We start from the raw sequence: 15,821 nt of genomic DNA on the forward strand, positions 1-15,821 counted from the left end.
ACAATACTTAGTTCAATGATTATTTTCAAGATGGTGAGGGAACCCATCGTTTACAGTCACTTAGGTGGATCCAGCGATTCTGCCCTTTGACTTTAAGCACAGTCGGAGTCTGGAGAAGTATTTGGAATGGTCCTTTCCACCTGGGTCCGAGCTTGGGGTGATCCCAGTCTTTGATTAGCACGAGGTCTCCCGTTTGTAGTCTGGGGGGTTCATTCTGGTCGTCTGAGCTCTGATCCGTCGCTTGTGATGGTGGTCCGAAAGTGTGCTTTACCTGTGAATGAAGAAACTTTAGAGACGATGTTAGCTGCTGAAAGTATCTTTGCATTTCCTCTCCCATAATATTTAAGTCTACATGGGTAGGTGGGTCTGCGTTGGCATCCCAAGGGGTCCTACTGGGTCAGCCATAAATTATTTCTGCGGCCGAGAGTCCGGTAGTGAAGTGGGGTGTTATTCTCATGTGGTACAGAGCTAAAGGCAAAACCTTTAGCCAGTTAAGGCCGGTTTCGGATGTTAGCTTAGTCAATTTAGCGTTGAGAGTTCTATTAGCACTTTCCACTATCCCTGCCGCCTGGGGGTGGTAGGCACAGTGGAATTGTTGTTGGATGTGTAACACCTCACATAGTTCTTTGTTGATTTTCCCTACAAAGTGGGGGCCATTGTCTGAACTAATCTGTTGAGGCACTCCAAACCTCGGTACGATCTCTGTCAGTAGTAATTTTACCACCGTTGAGGCTTTATTATTAGTGGTTGGAAAGGCTTCAATCCATCTGCTAAATACATCAACAATAACAAGACAATACTTATAGCAATGTACACAAGGCAGTCCAATGAAATCAAGCTGAATACACTTTAATGGGCCGCCTAGCAAGGGTGTTTTCTCTGTTACACAACGCATTCCTTGGCCAGCATTATTTTGCTGACATGTCAGACATGACCTGACACGCTTCTGGGCTGCCTCAGCCAATCGGGGGTGCCACCAGGAACGTAACATGATATTACTCATTCCCTCCTTGCCAAGGTGGGTATCAGTATGAAGACAGTCAATAAGCATTGGTAACAAAGCATCAGGTATACACGCTTGGCCAACTGGAGTGACCCAGAGACCTCATCACGCAGAGTGCGAACACCCAAGCGTCTTCCATATGTCTTTTTCTGAGTCAGGGGCGTCCCCCCGTAAACGCGGCACAGTGACAATGTCTGGTATGCCCATTGTGTTCGAGGCAGGTGAGTGATTTAACACCTGCCGGTTCATAGAGGACACAATAGAATTGCGTGCTGTTGGAGCGTCTTTGGCAGCTCGATCAGCTCTGGCATTGTCTTTGCTGATATCTGTATTGTCCATTACATGGGCCGCACATTTGATTATGGCCAATTGCTTGGGGAGGAGGATGGCTTTGAGGAGATTTTGGACGTATAGTGAGTTCTGAATAGGTGTCCCTGAGGAGGTCAGAAATCTGCACTGTGACCATAGCTGGCCGAAGTCATGGGCCACGCCAAAGGCGTATCGTGAGTCGTGTATATATTTACCGATTTTCCTGCAGCCAGGGTACAAGCCCTTGTTAAAGCAAAGAGCTCTGCTTTCTGAGCAGATACAGGAGGATCGAAGGAGGCTGATTCTAAAGTGATTGTTTGGTTCAGAATTGCGTATCTTGAAAGGGGAACTCCTAAGGGTGATATCGAAGAGCTACCATCCACGAAGAGGGTAAGTTCCGGTGTGGGTAATGGGGTGTCTGAAAGGTCCGGTCGAGGGGAGGTTAAGAAGTGGTTGCGCAAAAGGCAATCATGGGGGGGGTTCTAGGAGCTCTTCCGGTGGGGTACCCAGGAAGGTCGCTGTGTTGACAGTTGTGCAGTAGGAGAAAGTCAGAAGGGGGTTATTAAGAAGAGCTATCTCATAGCGACTTAGTCGTGCCTGTGTAAGATGTTGGGTCTGATGGGAAGTCAGGAGGGCTACAATAGCATGTGACGAATAGACCGTCAGGGGTCGCTGGAGAGTAATATTGGAAGTGGCCGTTACAAGGGAGTAGATAGCGGGAAGAATTTGTGAGCAAGGTGGGAGACCCACGGCTAAAGGGTCAAGACGAGTCGAGTAGTAGGCCACTGGTCTCCTGCGATCCCCGTGGGTTTGGGTTAAAACAGCGGTTGCACAGTCCTCTAGGACACTGGCATACAACTGGAAGGGCCTGTCATACAAGGGTCTTCCGAGTGCTGGGGCGCTGGCAAGGGCAGTTTTTAACTCAGTGAAGGCTGATCTTTGCTCTTCTGATAGAGTGAAGATCTTTGGAGCCTTGCTTGAGGCCAAAGGGGTTAACTGCTTGGTGAGTAATGTTACGTTAGGGAGCCACTGTCGGCAGTAATTAACTAAGCCTCAGAAGGCACGCATTTGCTTGGGGCTAGTGGGCAGAGGGGTCACTAGGATGGGTGCGATACGTCCCGGGGTTAATTGCCTATCAGAAGCACTGAGCAAAGTTCCCAGGAATTTGACTTGGCGCTGAGTGCACTGAACCTTGGTGTGCAGTATGACATACCCCCAAGAATGGAGAGCGTTCAGGAGACGGTTGGTATCTGCAATGTTAGCAGATTCCGAAGAGCTAGCTAGGAGCAAGTCATCAACATATTGGACAATGGTAGAGCCGTCCAAGAGCCAAAGCTCCGAAAGCTGCCGGTGCAATACCTGGGAGAATAAGGTAGGTGAATGGACAAATCCCTGAGGGAGGCGTGTCCAACTGTACTGCTGGCCCTTGAAGGTAAAGGCAAACAAATATAGGGAATCTGCTGCTAGAGGGATAGCAAAGAAAGCATCCTGTAAGTCAACCAGGGTGAAAACACAGGCATTGGCGGGGATGCTGCTAAGAATCATCGCAGGATTCGGCACAACCGGGAGTAAAGGCTGGACTATTTTGTTGATCTGCCTGAGATCCTGCACTAATCTCCATTCCGGGCGTCCTGGTTTTGGCACAGGTAGAATGGGTATTGCAGGGCGATTGGCAGGGAACTACAACGCCTTGCTGGAGGAACGGCTCAATCAATCAAGAGTGTTATCCCTTCCATTGCCTCTGGCCTTAGGGGGTACTGATGTATTGAAGGCAGTTTCGTTGCTGGTATAATCTGGATCTTTATAGGCTCCACGGGGGTGTATCCTACTTCATGTTTAGAGACTGACCAGAGGTCAGGAAAGGGTTCTTCCGAAGGGTCATGTTGGGGTTGATGGTGGCAAAGTGGGCCCACTACAGTGAAAGGGCTAGAATAATAAGTTAAGCTCCCCTCGGTCAGTTGTTGGGACATATCGGTGACACTGGGGTCCGACTGCTGCTGTAAGCGGTGAGCTAAGAATCCCAGGACCTTTACTTTATATCCCTTGTTCCCAGACAAGGTGATATGGGGAGAAACTAAACCTGGTTGGTGCCAGAGGTGGATGGGAACGTCCACCAAGAAGGCTGATCCCTCCTTACCTTCAATGTGTCCTGTAATGGTAACAGTGACAGTCGACCCTAGAAAGGGAGCAAAGGCGGCTAACAGCTCAGTGGAAGCACCAGTGGAGTCATAACCAAGGGTTATGTGGGGATTAGGGGCCTGCAGAGGAGGAGTAAAATCCTCCGGCCTCAAATCAACAGCCCACCATTGGGGAGAGGAATAAATCCAAAATTGTCTCTTAGTGATATTATTTTTAATGGTGATACCCTCGTCAAGACAAAGAATTTCAACTCGGAGGGAACACAACAAATCTCTTCCTGCCAGATTAATCCCTAAATCAGGGGTCTGTGCGAACTGGACAGTGCAGGTCTCGGGGCCGAATCGGACAGTTAGTGGTTCAGTCAGGGGGTATGGTCTCTCCTGCCCGGTTAGACCACTAAGGTTCACGGAGACGGGTGAGAGCTTAAACCCATGCTGGCGTACACAGGAGGTTTCAAGAGTTGAGGCTGTGGCTCCGGTATCAATCATAAAGGGGACTTCCTTGCCCTCAACGGTCAAGCATACTATCGGCTCATCCTCAGGGTCGTTAGTCAATATGGGGAAATTCGGAAGGGAGGATAGTCAGGCTGAGAAAGGGTTGCTGGTAGAGAAGGGTTGTCTCCTGCCCTGGGGTCTATTTTGTTGCTGTATCTGTGGACGGTCTCACTGCCAATGATCTCTGCCCCCACATTTAAAACAGCTCTGTGTTGGCTTTGGTGTTGGCAACCAGGACGGACCACTACAGGGCGGGTAGTTGTTATGGTTACAGAAAGGGAGGGAAGGGGCGTAGGGTGGTCCATAAAGAGGTGCACTGGGACCATTTGGGTGAGTGGTATACCCATGGTCATATCTATCGACCCATCCCGGCTCGCAGTACTGGGGTTCCATTTGATGGCCTCCGAGGGTGTCAGGGTCTATAACAAGAGTATCTGAGCCCCTGTGACGGAACTGACGAGGAGGACGCTGTACCATTTCATATTTGACCTTAGTCGGTTTAAATTCTTTATTGCTATTCCAGTAATAAGTAAGCGCCCTTCTCATTTGCGGGCGGGTGTTATCTGGCCAATCCATATTGTTAGTCCTAATAGCGGTGGCAATCGTTTCTTGAATGCATTGTAACAGTAGGGCATTAAATTGAGGTGAAGGGTTCCCTGCATTATAAGCGGTGTCACCTGCACAGGTGGCGTATGTGGAGCAGAACCGATCCCAGAAATCTGAACCCTCCTCTCCCTGCCTTGGGCGGCATTCTAATACTTTAGTTACATCCACTGGTTGTTGCAGGGTCTTTTGAAGAGCCCCCCTGATTTCTTGGATTTGGGCCCCTAGCTGGGGAATTGCCTCAGCAAAGGCCGCCCAATCATCATGGACCTTCCATCTAGATTGCTCACTGGGGGTCAATGCCATACAGCACAGACTGAAAAGATCCTGAGGCGTGGCCTGATACATTTGGATCGTCCCCATAATGTAATCAATAAAATCCTCCGGGCTTGTTTTTCAGTTTGGGGCTTGGGACATGATTAAGCACATCTCTTGGGATTTCCAAGGTGTGTAAACCTGCATGGTGGCCTGGCCTCCCTGTCCAGGGTTTGGGTTAGGGACTGTCCGCGTAGCAAACTGTCTTTGTCTGCGTTCATGGGAACCCTTTCCCATTCGTCTTTGGTAAAAATTACTGGAATCGACTGGTCCCTCTACAGCCTCACCGGACCATTGTTCGTCTTCAGGGTCGTAAGGTTGAGACTGATCATGTTCACTATTACTGTCTGTGTCAGTGTTATAGGATAAATTGTTCTGTCCCCTATGTGTCTCAAAAGGGTTAGTCTCTTGCCTTTTCTGGTTCTTGATCGGGTTCTGAAAGCGACTGCATCGGTGAAACCTTCCGAAGTCTGGTTCTGGTCAGCGGGGTGGGTAACATTTCCGGGGGGAACTAGAAGGGTACGTGGAGTGGAACCTGGAACAGGTTGTAGATGGGCGGACGGTGGTAGAGAATAGGGTGGGGGTAGTGGTTGCTGGTCCTTGGACTGAGGCTGAGGTGGTGGTGGTGGAACGCTGGCAGAGGGATTAGGGTATATGGGCTGATGTGGTCGGGCGGGTAGGGCACTAGGCGAAATTTGCCAATCCTCCTCCTGGTCATCGGTCTCATTATCTTGGAACAATATCGGCAGACCAGACATGTCAGGAGGTACTTCCATTTTATTCCCACATGATGAACCGGCTTGACACTTCAACCCTGATTCCTTATTTTGCCTCTCCTTTCTCAATCTTTCCTGTTCTGCTTTACTCATATCATAATCCCATCACTGCCACCAAATGTTGAGTTCCCTTTTAGGAGATTCCTTCGCACTTGATACAAACGCAATACGCCAACTTCTGTGAAAAGCCACAGTTTATTTAAGCAAGTACAAGCTTTGGAGGATCACTTAACAGTCGTCGCAGGGATTGCGGAGCCGTGTCAAGTGAGGCTATCTGTAAGGGATAATAGGAACTGCAGATGCTGGAGAATCCGAGACAACAAGGTGCAGGGCTGGATGAACACAGCAGGCCAAGCAGCATCATAGGAGCAGAGAGGCTGACGTTTCGGGCCTAGACCCTTCATCAGAAAAGGGGGAGGGGAAGGGGGTTTTGAAATAAATAGGGAGAGAGTGGGAGGCGGAAAGAAGAGGGATAGAGGAGAGGATAGGTGGAGAGGAAACAAACAGGTCGAAGAGGCGGGGATGGAGCCAGTAAAGGAACCGTCCTCCCTTTATGTAGGTTTTTACAGCACAGTCAGACATGCATACAAGGTACAATGTTTTTCCCCCCCATAATCACGTAACTTAATCATCTAACAGTAAAACAAAGGTTAGCTGCCCAAAAACAATGTGTGAGACGAGGTAGTTCCTTATCCTTTTAGCACTTACAGAGAGCAGAGTATAATTAGATTATCACCTATCACAGGGGCGCCCACGAAGCACCTAATTTCTTATATGTCAGCAGAACAGATATTAACCCTTTAACATTTCACTGTGAGACAATGGTTTGATGGGCGGTGGAGGGGGAAACAGAAAATGCCAGGCCCACCTGCCCACCGCTTGTTGTGATACTTGGTTTACCCGTACATATGCCTTAAATTAAAATGAGACACAGGTGGGAGCAAGGACTCATGTTTGCTAAAGGGGCTTCCCAGTTCAAGCTGTACACCACAAATTCCAGCAGGGACATTTGCTATTGCTGGAAATTCATGCAAATATCTGAGATCTAACTTGATTGAATTTTTGAAGATGATCAATGACGGTAGAGCAGTGGATGTTGTTTACATGGATTTTAGTGAGGCTTTTGACAAGGTCCCTCATGGTAGGCTCAACCAGAAGATTAAGATGCATGGAATCCACGGTGACTTGACCATGCGGATTCAGAGTTGACTTCCCCATAGAAGACAGAGGGTAGTAGTGGAAGGGTGTTTTTCAGGCTGGAGTCCGTGACTAGTGGTGTTGTGCGGGGATCCGTACTGGGACCTCTGCTGTTTCTGATATATATGAATGACTTGGATGAAAATGTAGATGGGTGGGTTAGTAAGTTTGCAGATTGGTGAAGTTGTGGAAAGTGTAGAAGGTTGTCGAAGGATACAGTGGGATATAGATCAGTTGCAGATATGGGCAGAGAAATGGCAGATGGAGTTTAATCAGATAAATGTGAGATAAATGAGGTCAAATGCTAAGGAAAAGTATTCAGTTAATGGCAGGACTCTGAACAGCATTGATGTACAGAGCAGTCTTGGGCTTCAAGTCCATAGCTCCCTGAAAGTGGCTATGCAAGTAGATAGGGTGGTAAAGAAGACATATGGCATGTTTGTCTTTATTGGTTGAAGAACTGAGTACAAGAGTCAGGATGTCATGTTGCAGCTTTATAAGATTTTGGTTAGGACACACTTAGAGTATTGCATTCAGTTCTGGACATCACATTACAGGAAGGATGTGGAGGCTTTGGAGAGGGGCAGAATCTGCACAGATCAACAAGACAGAATGTGAATATGGTGACAGAGAGAGAGAGAGACAGACAATGACAGAGAAAGAGAGAAAAGACGTCAGTGAGAGTGACTGAGAGAAATAGAGAGACAGTGAAAGAGAGACAGAGATAGAGAGGTCTACCAGGATTAGAGGGTATGAGCTATAAAGGAGAGGCCAGATAAACTTGGGCTGTTTTCTCTGGAGCGGTGTAGGCTGAGGGGAGATTTGATAGAAGTCTATAAAATTATGAGATGTACAGATAGGGTTGATGTTCAGAATCTTTTTCCTAAAGCTGAAATGTCTAATACTAGGGGGCATACATTCAAGGTGAGAGGGGGAAAGTTCAAAGGAGGTGTGAGAGGCAACCATTTCACACAGTGAGTGATAGGAGTCTCGAATGCACTGCCAGGGCTGGTGGTGAAGCAGATACGATTAAGACATTTTAGAGACTTTTAGAAAAGCACATGAATATGCAAGGAACAGAGGGATATGGACCAAAGACAGGCAGATGGGATTAGTTTCATTTGGTGCCATGCTCGGCATAACATCTTCGGCTGAAGGGCCTGTTCCTGTATTATTCCATGTTATATCTCTGCCCTCCTCACAATAGCAGTGCTAGACCTTGTAAGTGTCCATAAATGAGTGGCAGAAGTAACTCAACAAGGTTCATAGCAAGCGATTTTTACTCAATATCTAACCCCATGCTGTCTCTGTCCCTGAGAGTGTTTGATGGGGAACATTGTACAGGGAGCTTTACTCTGGATCTAACCCTGGGCTATCCCTGTCCTGGGAGTATTTGATCAGGGCAGTGTAGAGAGAGCTTTACTCTGTACATAACCTCATGCTGTCCCTGTCCTTGGGGAGGCAAGCCAAAGAAATCTCTGATCAGGCTGCGCATGCCTCCTCCCATGACCACAGCCCGTGACTAATGTGCTCAACAAAGCAAGAGCTTCTAGCAGAGGTCGCTGCCAAATCACACAGTAATCGCCCCTTCCCACTCCCCGAGGGGACAGGGGGCCCCCATGGTTTCCAGCTCCTAATGTGTTCCGCACCCGGCTGCCTTCACACACTGGGTCACGGTCAGCCAGACCTAAACTTCTGGGTGACCAAGACCCAGTCAAGTGCCACAGGCTCTCTTCAGGGGGGCAGAGTCTGCACAGATCAACAAGACAAAGTGTGAATATGGTGTGTATGTGTGAGAGAGAGAGAGAGAGAGAGAGAGACAGACAGACCGACAGACAGAGAGAGTGACAGAGAAAGAGAAAAAGAAAGAGAAAGTGACAGTAAGTGATAGAGACAGAGAGAGAGAGACAATGACAGAGAAAGAGAGAAAGTGTCAGTGAAAGTGACCGAGAGAAAGAGAGAGACAGTGAAAGAGACAGAGATAGAGAAAGTGACAGCAAGTGACAGAAAAAGAGAGTGACAGAGGGAGTGAAAGTGACACAGAGGCAGGGAGAGAGTGACAGAGAATAAGTGACAGTGAGAGGTAGAGAGGGAGACAGGGGGTAACAGAGATAGTGAGAGTCAGAGAGAGACAGAGAGAGAGACAGAGAAAGAGACAGAGAAAGAGAGAGTCAGAGAGAGACACAGAGAGACGCAGCGAGAGAGCGAGAATGGCAGCACGGTGGCTCAGTGGTTAGCACTGCTGCCTCACAGCACCAGAGATCCGGGTTCAATTTCCTCCGGATGCTCTGGTTTCCTCCCACAGTCCAAAGATGTACAGGTTAGGTGGATTGGCTAAATTGTCCGGGGATGTGCAGGCTAGGTATTGCAAAATGCAGGGTTACAGGGACAGGGTAGGTGTGGACTCAATGGGCTGAATGGCCTGCTCTGACATTGTAGGGATTCTATATCTAGAATGACAGTGAGAGAGAGTGCAAATGAGACAGAGGAAAAACAGAGTGAGAGAGAAGGAAAATATTCCACTCCCTTCTCAGCCCAGGTCACCCTCTCCACAGTCACTGAATCACAGCCTGGGTGTCTCAACGGTCAGTCCCCAACAGTACACAAGGAGTGAAGCTAATTGGAATTGATTAATGATAACTCCATTCTGAAATGTGATATCCTGACATGGCTTGACATCACCTTTTCTCTCTGGTGCAGATAGATCACATTGAAATGGCCCAAAGAGTGTGGGATAGCAGGACATGTGGTGTAGACATACCACACAGTGCCATTAAGGGGGAAGAGTTCCAGGATTTTGACCTGGCGCCACTGAAAGAACAGCCAACATAATTCCAAATTGGGATTAGTGTTTGTGGCGGGTTTGGAGGGGGGCTTTCAGGCTTCTAGCTATAAAGTGTCTTTGATGTTACCTGCACAGGAGCATAAATCTGACAGTGGGCCATATCAGGAGACATTAGGGGCATGCAACAAAATGTTTGGTCCAAGGCGTCACTATTTAAGGAGCGTCCTGAAGGTGGGATGGAAGTGAGAGAAAGAAACAGAGATAGAGGGGGAGATGGAGAGGAAGAGAAGGGTTTAGGGAGGGAATTCCACAGAGCAATGGGAATCAATGATGCTCAAAGGATGGAAAAGGGAACAGCACAGACATTTTGGAGGGTTAGAGGAGCCTATAGATAGAAAGGGAGAGCTGTAGAGTTGGACAGGCAGGAGTTGGGAGGAGTGTAGGAGGCTGAAGGAGGTGACAGAGATAGGGAGGGGGTGTAGGGGGATGAAGGAGGTGACAGAGATAAGGAGGGGGTGTAGGGGGCTGGAGGAGGTGACAGAGATAGGAAGGGGGTGTAGGGGGATGAAGGAAGTGACAGAGATAGGGAGGGGGTGTAGAGGGCTGAAGGAGGTGACAGGCAGGGAGGGGGTGTAGAGGGCTGAAGGAGGTGACAGAGATAGGGTGGGGGTGTAGGGGCTGGAGGAGGTGACAGAGATAGGGAGGGGTTGTAGGAGGTGACAGAGGTAGGGAGTGGTGTAGGGGCTAGAGGAGGTGCCAGAGATAGAAAGGGGTGTAGGGTGCACTGCACTGTCGGATTGTATCCCCCAAATAACCTGTCAGTTCTGCAACAACAGCAGTGAATCAAAACAGATGGTCTGGGTGCCGATCACATCTGCCATGGTGCAATTGTGTTGTGTGCAATTTGGCATACTGCAATATTAGAATTGTGACCACACCTCACAACAGCTGTTATTCACCTAGAAATATTTCTCATTCTGGCCAGGCAGATGTGAATATACTTGGCTTTCAAAAGCATGCCATGAAATCAGATATTAAACATACCTCTATGCCCATACCTGCAGGAGCTGTACAGACATTACATCAATAGCATCGGAGTCAATGCCTGCCTGTCCCTGTATTATCGCCAGCATCTTCGATAACTCGTTGAGCCTGTTACACAGGAACAGGAGGAGGTCATTCTGCTTCCTCCTCGAGCCTGTTACACAACAACAGGAGGCCATTCAGCCCCCTCCTGGAACCTGTTACACAGGAACAGGAAGAGGCCATTCAGCAGTGATGGTTGGAGTACAGTGCAGCCAATGAGTATTCATACTGTTGCACTGGGTCTGCAGCCCACAGTGTTTGTTCTATTCCAAGGTGCAGGTTAACTGCCTGCCTTAGCCTGGTTGTGAATTAGAAGAACTGAGTGAGGTTGGAGACTCTAACTGTTTCCACCACACCTTCCCAGTGAATGGGAGCTAGTTGAATGAGCTTGCAAGGTAACAGCTACATCACTGGATGGAGAGTAAGCTAATGTTTTGAGTCTAGATGACTTTTCCTGATCCCGACCTCCCTGTAGCCGGTCATTTTAACACAGCATCCTGTTCGCATGCCCACTTGTCTGTCCTTGGCATATTCAGTGCTCCAGTGAATCACAGCGCAAACTGGAGAAACAACATCTCATCTTGAGACAATGCACTTTACAACCAAATCTGATGAAAAGTCATCCAAAATTGAAACGTTAGCTTGCTCTCCCTCCACAGATGCAGCCTGACCCACTGTGATTTCCAGCATTTCCTGTTTTCAGTACAGATTCCAGCATCTGTAGTAATTTGCTCCTATAATGGATATATCTCACCTTTTAAAGAATATCTGATACAGAACAGTACACCATAAGACAGTCACAGTGGATATGAAATGAGCTAACACCAATATCCTGCTCAGTAAGATCCATTTAAAAAAATAAATGGTGAGCTCATCTGTAGCAGTGTTATTGAATAAAGGGGAAACGTTCATCAAATCAGCTCTGCAAAAAACAGACACACACCCTCAGGACAGGTACACTATGTAGTTAGATATAAAGCCCCTGTACATTGTCCCCATCAAACACTCCCAAGACAAGGTCAGCACAGGGTTAAATACAGAGGAAAGCTCCCTCTTCTATTTTGAAACTGAATGTAAAGCCCTCCTCGACACCACCCCCTTCAAACACCGCCAGGAGATGGACAGCACAAAACTTGACACACAGTAAGGCTCCCACTGAACTGTCCCCATCGAACACTCCCAGGAAAGGGACAGCATTGGGTCAGACACAGAATAAAGCTCCCTCTACTCTTTTAAAACTGAAAGTAAAGCTTTCTCTACATTGCCCCCCCCATCCAGCACTCCCAGGACAGAGACAGCATGGGGTTAGATACAGAGTAAACCTACCTCTACCACTATTAAACTGAAAGTAAACTACTCTCTACTCTTATGGTAGGGTCCTGAGTAGTGTTGCGAGAACAGACAGACCTTGAGGTTCAGGTACAAAATTCTTTGAAATTTGCATGACAGGCAGACAAGGCGATTAAGAAGGTGTTTGGCATGCTTGCCTTCATTGCTCAGACCTTTGAGTATAGGAATTACAACGTTAGGACTTTGGTGAAGCCTCTTCTGGAATACTGTTATACTGGAATACAGTTCTTTTCGCCCTGCTATAGGAAAGGTACTATTAAATTAGAGGGGGTTCGGAAAAAATTTACCAGGGTGCTGCCAGGAATGGAGGGTTTAAGTTAAAACAAAAATAGGCTGGGTCTTTTTTCACTAGAGTGTTGGAGACTGAGGAGTAACTTTATAGAGGTTTATAAAATCACAAGAGACATCAATAAGGTGAACAGCAAGGGCTTTTTCCCTGGGGTGGGGGAGTTCAAACCTAGGAGCATATTTTTGAGGTGAGAGGAAGATGTTTTAAAAAGGACTTGAGGGGCAATTTTTTTAATGCAGAGAGTGGTTCTTGTGTGGAGTGAACTGCCAGAGAATGTACAGTTACAATGTTTAAAAGATGTTTGGATAAGTACATGAATAAGAAATATTTGGAGCTTTATGGGTCAAACTCAGGCAGGTGGGACTAGTTTAGTTTGGAAATATGTCAGTGTGAAACCGTTGGACTGAAGGGTCTGTTTCCGTGCTGTATGACTCTATGACTAATGCTTCCTCTACTCTTTTAAACTGAAAATAAAGCTTCCCCAACACTGTCCCCCATCAAACACTCCCAGGGACAGGGACATCATGGGGTTAGATACAGTGTAAAGCCTCCTCTACACTGACCCATTCAAACACTCCCAGGACAGAGACATCATGGGGTTAGATACAGAGTAAAACTCCCTCTGCACTGTCCCAGTACACACTCCCAGGACAGGGTCATCATGGGGTTAGGTACAGAGTCATGCTCTATCTACACTGTCTCTATCCAACACTACTGGGACAGGGACAGCACAGGACTAGATACAGAGTAAAGCTCCCTCTACATCGCTCCCCCATCAAATACTCCCACGAGAGGGACAGTACAGGGTTGGATAGAGTAAAGCTCTCTCTGCACTGTCCCAGGAGACACTCCCAGGCCAGAGACATCACACTGTCCCTTTACCAGGGTCTTGAGACCATCCTTGAGTATGAGCCCAATCCCACGTTTGTGCCTGAATCTCTGAGCCAGTTGGGCAGTCCTCTGTAATGATTCTTTTGTTTTAAATGGCCCACAGGAGTTTGGACATCACCAACAATGGTTTGTGGGAGCTTGGAGAGCTGGGGAAGCTGGCTGAAGATCGCCACGGTGATAACCCTAACCCTATCTCCGCTGGCCTGCTGCTCCAACATTCTGGTGGTGCCGTTGGATGGCAGCCACTGGCTCAGCATGCGCATGCTCCTGGAGGAGCTGCATGATCGTGGGCACAACATCAGCGTGCTGCGCTCATCCTCCAGCTGGTACATCTCCGAGGAGCCCTCCCTCTACCAGTGCTTCACTGTGTCCATGCGCGGCAAGCTGGGCATCATAGAGGACCGCGAGATGATGTCACAGTTCTTGCTGGAGTCGCTGGAGATCCTGCGGGACGGGCGAACCCTGACCGCCTTCGTACGCAACACACAGATCATCCGCAAGATGCTGTGGGACACTCACCACCAACAGCGGGAGTTCATTCGCCTCCTGTTCGAGGACGGCCAGCTGATGGAAAAACTGCGAGCTGCCAGTTTTGCCCTGGTGCTGACTGATCCCTTCTTCCCGGCCGGGCTGATGCTGGCCCACCACTTGCAGCTGCCTCTGGTCTACCACACCCGCTGGTTGTCCAACGGTGACGGCCATTACCTCATTGCCCCGTCGCCCACCTCCTATGTGCCCATGGTGGGCTCGTGCTACACCCCCAACATGCCCTTCCTGCAGCGGCTGGCCAACGCCGTGCACTACCTCATCAGTTTCAAGCTGGCCGGTGCCTTGGTCTACTCCAGCTACGAGGAGCTGTGCCACCGGTTCCTGGGGCCAGGGACCGACATTGAGACGCTGATGCAGCGTGCTGACCTGTGGTTGATGAAGGTGGACTTTGTCTTCGAGTTCCCACGGCCCACCATGCCCCACGTGGTCTACGTGGGGGGGATGCAGTGCCAACCAGCGCGGCCACTGCCACCAGACCTGGAGGAGTTCGCCCGGGGCTCCGGCGAGCACGGGGTGGTCTTCATGTCCCTGGGCACCATTGTGACACAGGTCCCTGCTGACCTGGCAGCCGTCATCGCTAAGGCTTTGGCCCAGCTGCCTCAGAGAGTGATCTGGAAGTATGAGGGCAAGAGGCCAGCCAACTTGGGCAACAACACCCTTCTGATGCGCTGGGTACCGCAGAACGACATCCTTGGAGACCCCCGAACCCAGGTCTTCATCTCCCACGGCGGCACCAATAGCATCTACGAGGCCATCTATCACGGAGTGCCAGTGTTGGGCCTGCCGCTGATCTTCGACCAGCATGACAACTTGGTGCGGCTGGAGAGCCGGGGAGCTGCCCGCACTCTGGATGTAGCCCACCTGGACTCCCAGCAGCTGCTGGATGGCCTGACCGAGGTCCTGAACCAGCCCTCGTACCGGGAGGCCATGGCCCGGCTCTCAGCCCTGCACCGTGACCAGCCGCAGACCCCCCTGCAACGCGCAGCCTTCTGGGTAGAGTTTGTCCTGCGGCACGGCGGAGCTGCCCATCTGCGCCCTGCCTCCTTTGGCATGCCCTGGTACGCCTACTACAGCCTGGACGTGGCATTGTGCTTGGGCCTTGTTGCAGCCTCCCTCATCATGCTCACCCTCCTAGCCCTCAGGAGGCTTTACCAAGCCCTGAGGAGAGTGAAGGAGAAACAGTCCTAACGTTGGGCTTCGGTCTGTCAGTTAGCAAGGTTTTGGGGGCACGAAGGGTGGTGGGAGGTGTTGGATTCTTTACATCTGGTTGAACAGCTATGTTTCTCTTCACCTGCAAACATTCCTTTTTTCTGTGGGGTGGGCCGGCTACTTGACTGCAGTTGGCATCGCCACCAACCTCCAATTCAGCACCACCTCCACAGGGCTTTGAGCAGGTTGTCGTGGGGAAGGAAAGGGTCAACACTTATACCTCAGTGCTAATGCACCCACAATTGAGAGTCCACAACTGCTCCCTTCGGAGGTACAGTGGCTGTAGGTAGGGGTGGGTTAGGGCAACGGCTGAGTGCTACTTTTATTTACTTGCGGGATGTGGGCATTGCTGGTTGGTATTGCCGCTAGACTATTAATCCAGAGATACAGGTAATGTTCTAGGGACACTCCTTGGCTATGGTGGAACAAGAATTCAATAAAAAAAATCTGGAACTAAGACTCTAGTCTTAGGAAACTGTTGTTAATTGTAGGAAATTCCATCTGGTTCACACATGTTCTTAAGGGAAGGAAGTCTGCCATCCTTACTTAGTCTGAGCCTACATAGGACTCCAGGGTGCAGAAATGTGATTGATTCTTAACCGCCCTTTAATTAGGGAAGGGCTATAAAATGCTAGATGAATAACAAAAATTCTCACAGCTGTTAACACTTTCCTGTACATGCTTGATGGGGACAGTATAAACTTCATTTTAATGTTCAAATGAATAGATGGGTCTTTACACTGTATCTAACTCCATGCAATCCCTATCCTGGGAATGTTTGTTGGGGATGACAGTGTAGAGGATGCCGTACCCTGTATCTAACCCC

At 49.1% G+C, this 15,821-nt stretch overlaps 1 protein-coding gene across 1 annotated transcript; it reads left to right on the forward strand.

Moving 5' to 3' along the window:
- The first annotated feature begins 1,177 nt into the window (after positions 1-1,177).
- LOC109924963 (UDP-glucuronosyltransferase 2C1-like) lies at positions 1,178-15,254 on the forward strand. Its single transcript, XM_048619811.1, has 2 exons — positions 1,178-1,224; positions 13,341-15,254. Exons 1-2 carry the CDS (start codon positions 1,194-1,196, stop codon positions 14,972-14,974), a joined length of 1,665 nt encoding a protein of 554 aa, XP_048475768.1. The 5' UTR covers positions 1,178-1,193; the 3' UTR covers positions 14,975-15,254.
- Positions 15,255-15,821: the final 567 nt, after the last annotated feature.

The sequence above is a fragment of the Rhincodon typus genome, chromosome 44, assembly GCF_021869965.1.
Source record: "Rhincodon typus isolate 14 chromosome 44, sRhiTyp1.1, whole genome shotgun sequence".
In the NCBI taxonomy this organism is placed as follows: Eukaryota; Metazoa; Chordata; class Chondrichthyes; order Orectolobiformes; family Rhincodontidae; genus Rhincodon; species Rhincodon typus.